The sequence below is a fragment of the Manacus candei genome, unplaced genomic scaffold (genome assembly GCF_025592945.1).
Source record: "Manacus candei isolate 608988 ecotype Guabito, Panama unplaced genomic scaffold, ASM2559294v1 h1tg000024l, whole genome shotgun sequence".
NCBI lineage: Eukaryota > Metazoa > Chordata > Aves > Passeriformes > Pipridae > Manacus > Manacus candei.
In genome coordinates, this window is record NW_026138072.1 from 7017494 (window position 1) to 7031987 (window position 14494).

The window sequence follows — 14494 nt, forward strand, 5'->3', positions numbered from 1 at the left end:
ATCACTGCTCAGTCAGGTCCACATCAGCTGAGTATCAATCTCAGCAAGAATGATCACTCCTAGAAGAGGAACTAATATCATTTTTCACAAGTGAAACAATACACTTAAAATAATTTCAGCTCAGACTGTGAACAGCTACAGAAAATTCTTCATACAAATCTCTTCTATGTAACTTTGTCCTAAATATAATTAAAAACTCCCCTTAGTAGAATGTAAGAATAGACCTGCCATATTCAACTCTGTCAAATCACAGCATCAGGGAAAGAAAAAAAAAAAGGCAAGGAAGAGGAGTGATCCCTAACTTATGGCCCCTTTTAAGCAAAGGCCAGAGTCTTTCAGAAGCCTGACAGCAATGTATTTGTCAAAGAAGGCTTGAGAAGAGCTCTGGCTATGTGACATTAACATTAACCTCCTCAGGAGGCAAGTCTGATCAGCAGTTCCAGATAAGAAATAAATACTTCCGAGGAACCTCCATCTCCGCTCTGTGCACAAGGTGCTCAGATCTGCTTAGACGGCTCTTGCCTGTTTTTGCACCAGCATGAAAGAAACTGCAGTCAGGCACAGATAAAAGATGTGGAGGAACAGGAAGGAAGAAGTCTGTGGCAGACAGATATGCCAAAAAACTAGACAGGTGATGAGTGAAAGGTCCTTAAGGAAGCCTGGCTCACTGAATTTTTCATTAGTCCATTGTTTTATGACCATTTAAAATACTTTTTGTCAAAATGCTGCTGCATCTTCCTCTTCCTATAGTTTAAGCATCACACCAAAACAAAAGCACAGTATTGATAGCAGCATGTCACCTAATAATTGTGCACACAGAAATAGAATCAAATAGCTACAGCACTTTTTAAACTTAGTTAATTTGGAAGAAATTATTTTTTATTCCCAAATACAAAAAAGAAGGAAAAAATGTACAGTTTTCATGCAATTTAAATTGATTTCTGAGCATTCACCTATTTTGTTTTTCATTTAATTACACATAATCCAAATCTTTCCTTCAAAATGAACAATGTTTCTACTAATAGACTAGACAAAAAAATACACAGGATGATACTAGGGTTCAAAGCATACAAGATCCAATAGAATCAACTCTTTCTATTAAGTGTGGAGTCCAATAAATCATATCTGCCCCAAAGAGCCACAAACAGCACCACCACTAAGCAGAAACCAGGACTAGATTTATAGGTGAAAATTTGTTGCCTTTGAAGTAAAATACTATTTCAGACAGATCACGGAGAAAACAGCCATCTACATATCAATGTGATAAGAAAAACTGTCATGGTGCTATCTGTTCAGCATTGGCTGACCATAGCTGCCTTCAACCTGAATATTGCATTTAAAAAAAATCTAAAACAAACCACAAAACAAGCTTCCCCTAGAAAGCAGACACGGATCAACAAGGTTTTAACAACCACCCCAAAGGCAGGAGGGGGGAAGGCAAAACATTAATAATTCTTTTCCCTTTTTTATATAGCAAGAAATATATTAAAGTAACTCTTTGAAGAAAAGTACAGGCTAGTACACAGAGTCCCACATTCAATTTCAACACTTCCTAAGATATTAACATGCAGAAGCACAAAGCAGCAAAATGGATGCTTGAAAACAAAAAGCTGGAAGTTCAAGTGTATGACACATCTCTTCCCCTTTCTCTCTTATCATTTTATCCAAAATTTTTAATTAAGCTTATGCTTCATACACCTATGTCCTCCTAAGGACAGAGTACTGCAGGAAGTGGAAAGACACTGATAGAAAAGAATGTTCAGGAGAAAGCAATAGAAGACAGATGTCCTGTTTAAAATAGTATGCCTTTTTTCAATGAAAGAAACCATTTACATGCAAACACCTATATTAATGAAACATTCAGTTCAGACTTTATGTAGAATCCAGTAACCCAATTCAGAGTTACTGCTACCATAAATGTTACTCAGCTGCACTCAACATACTAAGTAATGTTATATGCACACATGCATTAGATATTTTAAAAATGCTGCTTAAGGAGGAGAGGTTGGTCTGGAAATAAACTTCTGCTTTGATATCCATTCCCCCATTAATAGATACAGAGATTTTTTTTTTTGGTACATTTCTAGCTTTGAAAAGAATTACTCACCAAACTAGCAGTAAGAGAAGGTGCTGACTGTCCAAGTGTTTGGTAGCGCATGCGAACAAGATTTGAGGTTTCTATAGGTTGCCACAGCTGCTGTCCAGTTGCATTGGGAAGCAAATACTTGCCTGTCAAGTTAAGAAAGAGTGAGTTAAAAAGAGGAGACATTTCAGATGAGGCAATGCAATGGACAAAATTTACTATAATGCTCTTGCCACCCTAAAACACTACAGCCCTGATCACAGGTGATTTCATCAGAACAGAATTCCTACTACTCACTTCCTAGTCCTTCACATCACCCTTCCACAAGCTACAATTTCATAGGCAAATTCATGTCTTCAGTATTCTCACAACTGTACCTTTTCCTACATAGAAGCACAATTAAAGATACAACAGATACAAATATCCAGAATGGTGGTTCTGAACCAAAGAAACATAAATTCTGAAAGCTAGTTAAACAAAAATTAAAAAAAAATAATAAATAAAAATATGCCTCTATCTACCCCTTTAAGGAATAATGTTCTATGTCTAAGGGACAAAGTGAGGTTTATTGGAAGACACTTATTATGTGGATAACAATTACACCACCACGTGAGCGAGGACTATTCTGTTTCTCTTCCAAAATTCCTTACAATCTACCCAATAGATATCACTCAATTCCCAAGAAAGTATCTTTACCCAGTGTCCCAAATTAGCGGAGATCACCAAGGTCCGGGCCAGCTATTCCTCAGGAGTGCTCACATGGGGCTCTCAGGGAGCAGTGGATGTAACCCCCCCCAGGTGCCTGCCTGTGCTCACTACTTACTGTGGGAAGGAAAGCTCAGGCCACAGAAGGCCAGATCCCCAGTCAGAGCACTGCCACATAGTATGGACTGTGTCCCCACAGGTACTAATTAGGCAGACCACATCTCCAGCTCATGAAGCCCCTGAGCTACCAACAAGCAGCAAGAATATTCAGGGAATTATATTAAGAGGACAAGCACATTCTGCTTACTTTCAGTCACTGTCAAGAAACAGGACAAGAGGCTATATACTGTCTTGGCAATATGTCCACCTTAAATTCTTAGTTATCTCTGAAAACGATGCAAAAGTGAGACAATCACACTACTAAACCAACTGACTTCTCTTAGAAGACCAACAAGGTGATGCAAAGCAACAATTCAAAAGACTTTCTATTTTTAATCAAATCTAGGTTCAAAAACACAATGCAAGGTTTTGACAGAACAGATCAAATGAAAAACATCACCAGGCCACATGGCCTAAACATTTGTTTCTTGAAATCACTAATTCCCACCTCATTAATCTTGTCACCTCAGACAACTATGGAGTGGGTATGTGTGTAACCATTGACAAAGGATTTGTACTCTGATAGACAAGTACAGGTTTGCCAGGAAATCAAGATGCCTCAGCTCTGTAACCTTATTTTTAACAGTAGATCTACAGAGAGTTGCTGAGATCTCTGGAAGTGATTGTCTTGGGAGCTAGAGAGTTCCCAACAGCAGCCCACGATAGTCTTTAACAATTCCCAATAAGTCTTCAAAATGTGCTATTGTTCTTTGTTAAACTGGTAAAGCAGAACCCATAAACATTTTTTCATCCAATTTGCTAACAGCCTGCCCAAGACTAGAAGAAAACCATACAATACAATAAAGCTGTGGTTTCTTACCCAATTATCTAGGATAACATTTCCAAGAACTGGAAAACCTGAATTAATTTCCCATCTGCTCTCTCTGTCTGTTTCTATCAAATTCAGGTTCCCTTTCTATATAGGCTTCCATCATCCTCAACTAAAAGGATGCCATAAAAAGCTTAACACACTGATTGCAACAAACACATCTTTGATATTCCACTAATGTCAATCCTGAAATATACCAGTATGACATATACAGTCAGAGAGACATTTATATCTATGACCTCAAAAGATTAATTCCTTCTCCTCTGGACAGCAAAAAGAGAATTAAAAAGTGCGTGCAAAAAACTAAGTTGTACAAACTTTCCATTTAAATGGGTGTGTTTTATTTCTTTAATGTTTTCCACATTGAAAAATATCCTGGGATAAAACCAGACATTTCCTAGTGCTAGTTTTCCTGATTACAAAAATCTCTCAGGCTAAATGCAAACTACAAACACTGTAACAAAACTGCAAGAAGGTTTCCAGAATTCTAGCACCATGAAGACAGCTCCAAACAAGCCATCACCAAAATGCTTCAGCAACACCTATTTTGTCTAGTAGACATACATTACACAAAACTCTCTTAGAAACTCCGTATTAACCCACTCTAGAAGCCAGTATGCTAAACAATTTTCAGCTTCATAACTGTAGCACAATTTTAGGGCATTATATCATCACAGAAATCAATACTTCAAAAGGAGTAAGATGCTTAGAACAACAGAGAATTTTAAGGAAAAAACAGGTGTTTTTTAATAAAGTTTTTCTAAAACTAGGGAACATCATCACTCTTTGGTTAAACAATGTACTTCTTCATAGAATGTTGCAGTTTAGGATGGTATTGTACTCCCACTAAAAAGAAAACCACAAGTCACTCCCCTCCCTCTTCAGTAGGAGATACACAAGGCAGAAATCACAGTCTGAGACAAGAATTTACTGAAAACAGCAATAGGAAAATTAACAGTAACAGCAACAATACTAATAGCAAAAATATACAGAGAGAGTGTGATTTACATGTAAGAATTCTCACCAAGCCCAGGACAATGAAAAACAATTGCAGACAGACCCTCCACTTGCCATGCCTTCCCCATGACTGAAAAGGAACTCTTTTTTCCTCGGAATTGAGAGAAAGAGTCCCTTTCCAACAACACCCTGGCAATGATGTAAGATGGTACTGAATAACATTCAGGTCTTGGCCACACCCACTCAGCACTGCAAACTGCAGCCTAGAACTCCTGTGCTACAGCAATCCCACGGGCTCAGCCTCCCGGGCAGTTGGGACTACACGTGTGTCACTATGCCCAGCTACTGTAAAAAAAAAAAATTAACTCTGTCCTGGCTGGAACTAGGACACAGGGGTTTAAAACTAGTCTCAAAATCCATTGTCAGACACTAGGCCTTTCCTAGACTGCATTAATTTTCATTTCAGATGAATACCAAGATGAGCTTCCCAAGAAAAAAAGGCAATCATTTGTATTTTGTCCACACATTAAGACAGTTTTGTTTAAGTTTTGATCCCAAGCCAAAAAGATTTAAATAACAAGACAGTTTAGTCCAGAAGGAGAAAGGTACGTGAGAAATAAGTGCTGTTATTAATGCTTGTACTTCCTTGTTGTTTTAAATGTGCACCAGATCAAAAACATGAAGAGCCAATATTGTGACTCCTATTCACATCAGTCCCTCATAGCATTCTGTACCTTATCAGGTGTAGGGCATCTCTAACAGCCACCTTTACTATTTGTCCTTTACAGTAATCTGTATTTTACTCAGTTTTTATCTTGCTCAAATATCTGAAAGAAAGGCTAAGATATCTTGGTCCAGAGGCTAGAGGAGAGGCAATCCTACTGTTTATGACAAAATCTTGTACTAAGCCCTTCCTTCAATTGTAAGATTTTGCCTGACTGACAGGAAAGCAGAGTAGAATAACTCAGCATCAAGGTCAGTGTCGCCACTGTAAGAATTAACTTAATATTTCATTATTTTTCTTGCATGAAAGAAATATCTAGAAATATTTAAAATAATGTTAGGGGGTCTGTTGAAGAGCTAATTAGGCAGTAAACACAATCAAAATTGCCAATGAAATCATGAGCGTGTGTGATGCTGAAATGACCTCACTTCTTTACCACAAACAGGAGCCTTGAAACTACAGTAGTTTTCACAACATACTGAAATTAAGGCAAGTAGACAGTCTAGAACTCCAATTCTTCTTTTCAAAGTACACAGGCTATTAAACACAGAAACAGCATATAATAAGTATGTTTTCTACAGAAGCAAAAATAGCCTTGGCTTAGACAAAATGATCGTAACAGATAAATGTCTTATCTGGGAATAACGCTAATCTTTATGCAGAGAGATACTAGCAGGAGAACAGCCAGCTGCAACAAAATACCTGAAAAATAGCAAAAGTACTTTTAATACTGTGCTTCTCAAAAAAAAGAAAAGTTGGGCATACTTTACAGGACTGCAATAAAAATGGTTTTTCATTTTCAAAATCGAACATCAATATTTTCTACAGAAAAAAACTTCTTCCTGTCCTAGTTAGAACAGCTGGGACCAGTTCATCACTGGATGGGTGTAACCCAAAACTGTGTATTCTATAGCCTTCCATGCCATTTCCCAGAAACTGTTTTCAATAGAGCATTTACACCCTCTGCCCAGAGCAGCCTGACTCCTCAGGCTATAAACTAGCTGTTAAGAGCCCTGTGAGATAGGAAGATGTTCCTGTCCTCACACCCTTTTATGGAATTCCCCGCTCTGAGGGAAGGACTGAGCATTCCTGCCTGAACTGGAGAATATATAAACTTGGAGTTTTGGAACCTTTTTTCCACTCGTGGGATCCAGAGGAAGACTGCAGCTCACCACTCCCAACCAGACTGAGACCACCACCCTCAACTGGACTGCAATCACCACTCTTGACCAGACTGCAACAGCACTCTCACCAGCAGGTTTTCCCCTCTCCTTTTACTTTGGACTCAGGGGGCCCAACAAACACCACTCTGTTCATGCCCCAGGGTGCTGGGTTATACATTTGGGTTTTGTGGGTTAAAACCAATTGTTTGTCTGTATAATCGTACTTATTGTATTATTTTATTAAATTGTTATTCTGATTTATAATCTCTCTTTTGAGTTGAGTTCATTTCCCCGGCTGGTTTACCTTTAAACCAGCACACTTCCAAAATTCAGTTTGCTTTTCTGAAGGGATTAGGGTACCACTGAACTAAACTACCATACAATGAAACAATCCCTGTACACAGTGAGCTAGTCAGCAACTCTCCCTGGATTCTTCCATTAAAAAAAAAAATCCCCTCAGACTATCCACTCCTCCTTTCCTGCCATTATAGTACTCCTTTTTTCCTGCTACAGTTTCACTCATAGTTGTATGCATTTACCCCTTTATTTTTAATAACCCCTTGAATTTACACAAATCCACACCTTCCCTTGTTGTTAAGTGATTTAAATATCAGCATTACACATAAAACTTGAGCTCAAATGCATTATTGATTTTCACACTGCATTCATTTCTGCCTTCAAGATTAATGCTCCAAGCAGCTATTTTCCTTTTTGAGTGTACTCTTGTGAGGGACAGAGAGGAAGGCTTCAACTTCCCTTCATCCCTTTCATCTGACTTAAGATACTTAATTCAGTATTTTGGCCCATATACAGCACATAATACTGCCAGCATCCAGACCATTGCCACACTGTTAGTAATTTTCATACTACTCTCATCAGGTATTGATACAGATGAGTAATATCCTGATACAGGTTCCTTACTGCTGCCCTCTTCAATCCCAAAATAGTCTTTGGCTTCCTCCCCCGCTTCCTCTGCAGAGGCTTTGCTGGTATCTTTACCACCCTTCCTGTAGCCTGAAACTACCAAGATAGCCTAAAGTCTGTAATCAATGCCATCTCTTTCCATATCTGAATGCAATCCTTGTTAGTCCAGCACATTTATCAAAATGTATTTCAATGAAAGGTGACTTAAGTTGATTACATAACAGTAATAAATAAGCATTACTTAATAGTATTACCTCATTGTTGGTGAACACAGGTAATACATCACTGCAGTTCAGTGTCATCTTCCCCTTGAACTTGTCTCTCCTATGTCTAGCTTTCTTTGCACTGGATATTTGTAGAAGGTCCAAGTGGAATCTTTGTTACTTCTTACTTCTACTGCATTCAGTGTGTGCATATTCGTTGTATGCTTTACTGTATAAGGCCAAAACAGACTAAAACCCACATACAATTCCTCAAATATCAGTCAAAAAAGGCAGGCTTTGCTTTATTCTAAATTGAAAAATCTTTCCTACTGCTGAGGTATTACTCTCCTTCCTCTGTCCCTCTCAAATATCAACAGGATGGCTGAGAATTACTAAATGAGCTTAAGTCTAATACCTAGAAGTCTTCCATTTTCAGTTAAAATTTAAAAATAACTTTGTCTCAAATGTTCAGCATCCTGATAATTAAACAACTAAATATGACTGAGAAAATCTTCTGGCACTAAGCAAGGTTTTGCCTTTACAGAAGTAAAGCAAATAATTCACATTAGCTGTAATTGGAAAGTAAAAGAAGAGTGGATGAATTTAAAATCATCACTAGGAAACTTTTCAATATTTTCCCTTAGTATATTGTGGTTGCATCAAACCACTTAAATTTCAAATGACTACCAGTATGCAAAAAAAAAAAAAAGGGTTACCATTTTATTAATGCCTCATTTATTGCCCAGAACTTAAAGAAAATGAGCATGTTTTGCATATTACTCAGCTACACATGGTTGAAGCTAATAAACAATGTGAATTTCCCAGTCTGATGTGGGAAGTGAAATTTTTCTTTCAACCAGTCTATCCCCTAAACATAATACTATTCAGGTAGGACTGTAGTTATAATTGACTAAAATATAATTTCTTTTGTTACTGTACAAGAAGCCTTTGCAAAAAAATCCTATTGTGCTCACAATAGTTTTTTCACTTTTCAATGTACTACAAAATCTCCCAAAATGCTCTATTTTGGTTTCACTTTCTAAAATTAGACTAAGAAGTGGTGCTCTCAGGCATATGGTGTGATTCTTGGGGTTGTCCTGTCCAAGAGCTGGACTTGATGATCCTCATGGACTCCTTCCAACACCGGATATTCTGTGATTCTTTGATTCTCTCTGGCCATGCATGAAATAAATGTGATCCACTAAAGGCAAAAATTTGGGGTGAGATTCTGAACTTAAAAATAATGGCAGCAGTAGATCTATCTTAAAATTTCATCAATATCAGTGGAACTGGAACTGGAAAAGGGCACATCCAGTTTTGGACCACAAATTAGTAGGATGCAGAAGTATCCAAAAATACATATATATAAAAAGAAAATCAAGCTTCCATTAACTGCAATGGGATTCAGAATCAAGATTGTTTGTAAGTCAATTACCAAGAATAAGTCATCACATACAGTTAGATTTTATCCCAGAAACAAATACCATTTTCACACTTGGAACAAAATTTCTCTCACTGAAAGTCACGTAAAAGACAATACAGAATTTTGCTGATATGAAAATTACTCAGAGTTCCTTTGTGTCTCAGTTTAACAAGATTACAACTTAGAAATTAAGAAACTTCACGTGGAAGTGCAGAAAAGAACAGCTCTTTATTAATAAAATCCGAATAAACAACAAATGATGCAATCAAAACTTTCAGAAGAAATAAAACAAAGTCCCAATTTCCCAGGTGGAGGGGGGGAGAAACCCGCAGCCACCCGGGGGGGTGGTGGGGGAAAGGAGAGGAAGGGCCGGAAAAGGCTGAAGGCAAACCTGTCCCAAGAGCTCAACAGCTGCGCAGCCACGTGTGCTTTCAGGGCCAGCAGCCAATGGCTTTGCAGCCAGCAATGAAAGAGTCCTTTTTGCCACAGGTACAGTCAGGAAAGCAGAATATTTCGCTCTGAGATGGGTCAGTCTCTCCCTCCATGAGGTGTCCCGTGGGGAAAAAAACTTCCGCTCAGGAAAAAAAAAAAAAAAATAGGAGGCGGCCGAAAGCGGGCCCAAAAAACTCCGCACAAAAAGCCACTCCCGAGGTGTGCCCCCGGTCCCGCGCTTCCAGGGTATCTCCCCCATCCCCCTTCGCCGCCCAGCATGTGCGGCTTCGCTGTGCCGGCTCCCCCCATCCCAGAAGAAACAAATAGGGGCGGGGGGGCGGGGACGATACTGGGGAAAAAATTCCAGCATCTCTTTTCAAACCTGTGACACTTTGCTAACAGCTATTCACTGAAGTTACATTTCTAGTTTGACTATTTGCAATCTATTAGTGAAGTACTGCTACAGCTATAAAATATTTGAAAGGCACTTGGGATCACCTGCAAATCTCTCTAGTTTCAATTAGATTTGGAGGATAAGGATGATTGGGGGGGGTTCAGGTTTTTTTGTTTGCTTGGGGTTTGTTGGGTTTTTTTTTAGTTTTCCATACCAAAAATATCTGATGCAATAGCAGTGTAAGCCAACCAGTGATACTGATAACTATATGATCAAAACACCCTACAGCCTGAAGTTCATGCTTCCCTACCTCCCAATTCTACTGAAATACAACTCAGCAAAATAATTAGTTGCAGATATTTATCAGTGAGCTCATAGATAGAATATTCTGCAGCTTCCTTTCCTTTATCTTACCAACAAACAGATCCTTTTCCCATACTTCTCACATGTAGCTGCAAAACTTCTAAACTGCTGGTCCATTCTACAACACAACCCTAAGACACAGATATTACTGCTTCCCTTTCACCCTTTTTTCCAGTTTACATCTGTTCTACAGCAATCTGAAGGTCTAGTTCTGAAACTCAGATAAGAAGTAGAAAAAAACCAGAAATTTAAGATTCACACATGATGCTACCGAAAGCACATTAAACTACATCTAAGTGATAATGAGACAGAGTTCCTCCTGATATACAGTCAATATTGCTAAAACAAGAATCCTGCACACTAAGAACTCAGAGACAGCTGTTATCTGCAACTCTAAATACTGGAAGACATGCTACAAAGCCGTGCCTGGAACACACATGGTCTAATTTTGAAAACCTAAAAAAATTCACTGTTGCTCAGTTCAAACATGCAAACAACTACTACAGCCAGTGGCCAATACTCTTGGCTCTCAACTCTACACCATCTCAATATTTGGTTTTTTGCTACTTGCTCAATAGAATTTATGATAAGAAACAAATGTCTTCCATTGCACTGAGGAAAATGCCCAGCAATTCCTAATTGACATTAAGAAAGACAAGCATGATCCCTATTTTTGTTTCATGTACATGTTGCTAATCCACATAATCAAAGAAATTATTTGTCACTTTATACTTACAGTCATTTTTCAAAAGGGGAAGCTTCCTAATAAAAAAGCCTGGTCCTGTTTTCACTGGAAAATATCTATGAACTTTTTCACTCAAGCCTTCGACCTTCATTTTAAGGATTAAGCACAGGACTGTTTTTCTCCTCAAACATTTCTCAATCTGTACATTCAATTTAAGTTAAAGCAACCAACTTGAAGAAAGCAAGTATATATGGTCAGATCATTTGCTTTACAACACCACTAGAGAAAGACCATAGGAAAAAAACAGGAAGACTTAAGCCTCTAGTAATAAAGATCATGTGTTCTTGATGTGAAATTATGATTTATTTATAAATATGCTGCAGTCAGTTTTGTACTAACAAGCCCAGGTACGAGCAACAATAGGACCGCAGCATCGCAGTGCTCAGATTTAGTTAATCAGATGATTAAATCTAACCATTTAACTAAGTTCTTCTTTCATCTGTGCTTCTACAGTTACAGTGCTAACCATACTTAAGCCAGCTAATTCAACAGCTCTAAGGGTATTTCTTAAGGAGCTACAACTCAAACTTCAGAAATTTAATATGCAGATTAATTTTTTCCACTTCTAATTTTTCCACTATGATAAATGACTCTTAACAACTTTCCAGCTGCTTTTTTAAGTGTCCCAAAGAGGGTTAAATTCTATTTCTTCCTCCTTCAAAACAGGCAGCTTGCAAACATATCTGCTAATTAGGCACTCTAGAGTTTGCTTTGATCTCAACAACAATCAATTTCACATGTTCTGATGATACAAGCACGATTAAGCAGCAATCGAGGAGTTAAAGGCAAAATAATGAGACAGGAATACAATATCTTCTGTTCTCGTCTCAGACTATTACATGATGCAGACTCCAGACACGTCAAAGAATATGGAAATTATCTTGCTAGGCGCACAGGGAAGTAAAAATCAACTCAACTATGCAGGCTGACTGAAGTCTTAAATGATGAAGGTAACTGACAATGACAAATATAACTTAATGTCATCTCAACCACCAGTGCACCATGAACCAGCTAAAACCGCATATTTCATAGCAGAATATATTCACTTCATCTGTAGAAGACAGCTTTGTACTGAAGGCCTAAAAAACAAAACAAAGCAAAACAACAACAAAAAAACCCGAAACACATTTCCTCAGACATATAATTATAGATGAGATTGCTTCTATCTCTTTCAATTAATTCTGGAGTAAGTGTAACACGTGATATGGTGCTTTAAGGAAATGTTTGAGGAAGGCAGTGAAAAGACTCCCAGATATGCTCTGGGTAGGCAGCGCTACTGAATGAAGCATAATTTGCTTGTGATCATGCACACCTGGCTGTCGAAACTTCCCACCTTTGTACCCAGGAACCAAGTGGTGTTCACACCAGTACTAGGGTGTTACTCTCCCTCCTCTGCTGTCAGGGAGAGCCCTCAGGCAGCTGCAGCTGAAAAGGCTTTCTAAACTGAGTACATCACGTCTTGTCATGCATCACAATGAAAGCAATTTTGAAACATACTACTGCTCTGATATGTGAGGGAAAGAAAATGCAAGAAGGCGCACCTGATAGCACTGGCAGTCATCCTTTCCCCCATATCCTACAGCATCCCAGTTTCTGGGGCTGAGGACAGTACAACAGAGTCCACCAAGCTATATCCCCAGAGACAGCTATGAAATTACAGGGGTTTTTATGGGGTGGCACATGTATAATCAATTAGTAGCACAGGTGGAAGAAATTTTGATCACGTACGCAGGAAATATTTCCATTTATCTACACCAACTGGCCATCATTAATAGAAATAATCTTTTTTAAATGTTGCCATTAAACTAATCACATCACAGTTATGATAAGCAATTGTAGGTAATGGGAAGGTTCTGATCTCAAAGATTTTTCAAGGTACAAATCATGTGATTTTATGCTCAATTTTCCCCATTTACCAAGTTGTGTCATATATTTGACACTGTAAGCCTTAATGAGCTAATCTTCATTTTCAACAATATTAATGAAAATTTGTTCAGCACAGTGTTTGTGAAAGCTCTGCTACTGCCAACCGCTCCCTCTATGAATGGGGAAAACCTCCTCTTCCAAGTCCTGCCAGCACATGCCAACCCGTGGATAAGAGAACAGCTTGTTCTTCATGGCCCATAAAGCTGTTGATCTTTCTGCTAATTAGTGTTAGCAAAGTGATGAATCTATGATGCAAAAAAACCAGACTGAGAATCCCCAAATTCATTTAAAATCAACTACAGATTAGTTATATGGGAATAACAACAATTGCTGAGCATATTTGGATGACTGATGACTCAGAAGTAGAAAGCTGATCAAAGCAAGAATATTAAGAAAAAAATATAGAAATTGCAAGATTTCTTAGTTTTTTGCTCTTTGTGATCTGTAGACTATGTGATCTCTGGATCATAAAGTAACTAATCCTAAAGTGCTTTAGGATTCTTGGATTAAAAGTTCTATAAAATGAAATTTGTATGTGCTAACTTGACCTTATACAAATTCAGATAATGTAAGGTTAGTAGATAGCAGCCCTACCATAATTAGACACAACTAGCCCAGCAGGAAGTCTGTTTCCAGGCAGTTATAGATGAGATAACAGGAGGTAAGATAAGAAGTTCAAACTATAGGTAACAAATTCTAATTTTTTTTTCTTTATATGTAACAGCAGAGTTTATCATTACAGTACTGAGCCAGCTGCAGTACTCTCCAAAATTCAAACTCTTCCCAGCAATATGTTCTCATATCTTTCAGAAGTGGAGAGAGAGAAATCTCCAAATGCTGCACCAGAGCAGCTGAAGAGAGGGAACAAAGCTGAACCACCCACCACAGTGTAAAGCGAGGAGCAGGGATGGGACATGAAAGTAAGGGCAGTTTGTTTTGCTTGTCCAAGTGATTTGCAGGTTAACCCTCTCCAAGGTTTAAGCTCATTTAATTTCTCATCCTTGCACATTACTTTCTGCCATGGATTCTATTTAAGCATCTCTGAACACAGCAAACTAAAACCTGTAGACAATTTAAGCCAAAAACCCTCTGACTATAGACAGCCCTTTGAACTTTGCAAAGATCAAGAAAAACAGCCACCACAGAAAAGCAGCTTTTTAATTAAACATCTTTTCTCCTGATTAGAAACAAGTTTTAAAGTCCCAGTCTGTGCACCATTAGGAATGCTTAAGAAGGTAATCGAAGGCTACTGCAAGAGGCATTTAAATACGTGTGTACACACAGATGTCTGACCTCACCTAACCACAGTTTGCTCTCAATTCTGTCCAGCACGCCTCCAATACCCTTGCACCTGGAGGGCACCAGCGTTCTTCTGAAGCAATCCTCTTCTCCCTCTGCGTCTGACCTAGGACTATGAAACAGGTAGCTACAGCTCAGCTTTGTGACAGGGCTCGTTCTGCAGTC

General features: G+C 38.4%; 1 protein-coding gene across 2 annotated transcripts in view; it reads right to left on the minus strand.

Moving 5' to 3' along the window:
• MAST4 (microtubule associated serine/threonine kinase family member 4) overlaps window positions 1-14494 on the minus strand; it is a 292441-nt gene that overhangs the window by 215258 nt on the left and 62689 nt on the right. For both annotated transcript variants that reach the window (XM_051788337.1, XM_051788338.1), the window contains one exon: window positions 2108-2229. In XM_051788337.1, coding sequence (XP_051644297.1) covers window positions 2108-2229 — 122 coding nt within the window. The remainder of the gene's footprint in view (window positions 1-2107; window positions 2230-14494) is intronic.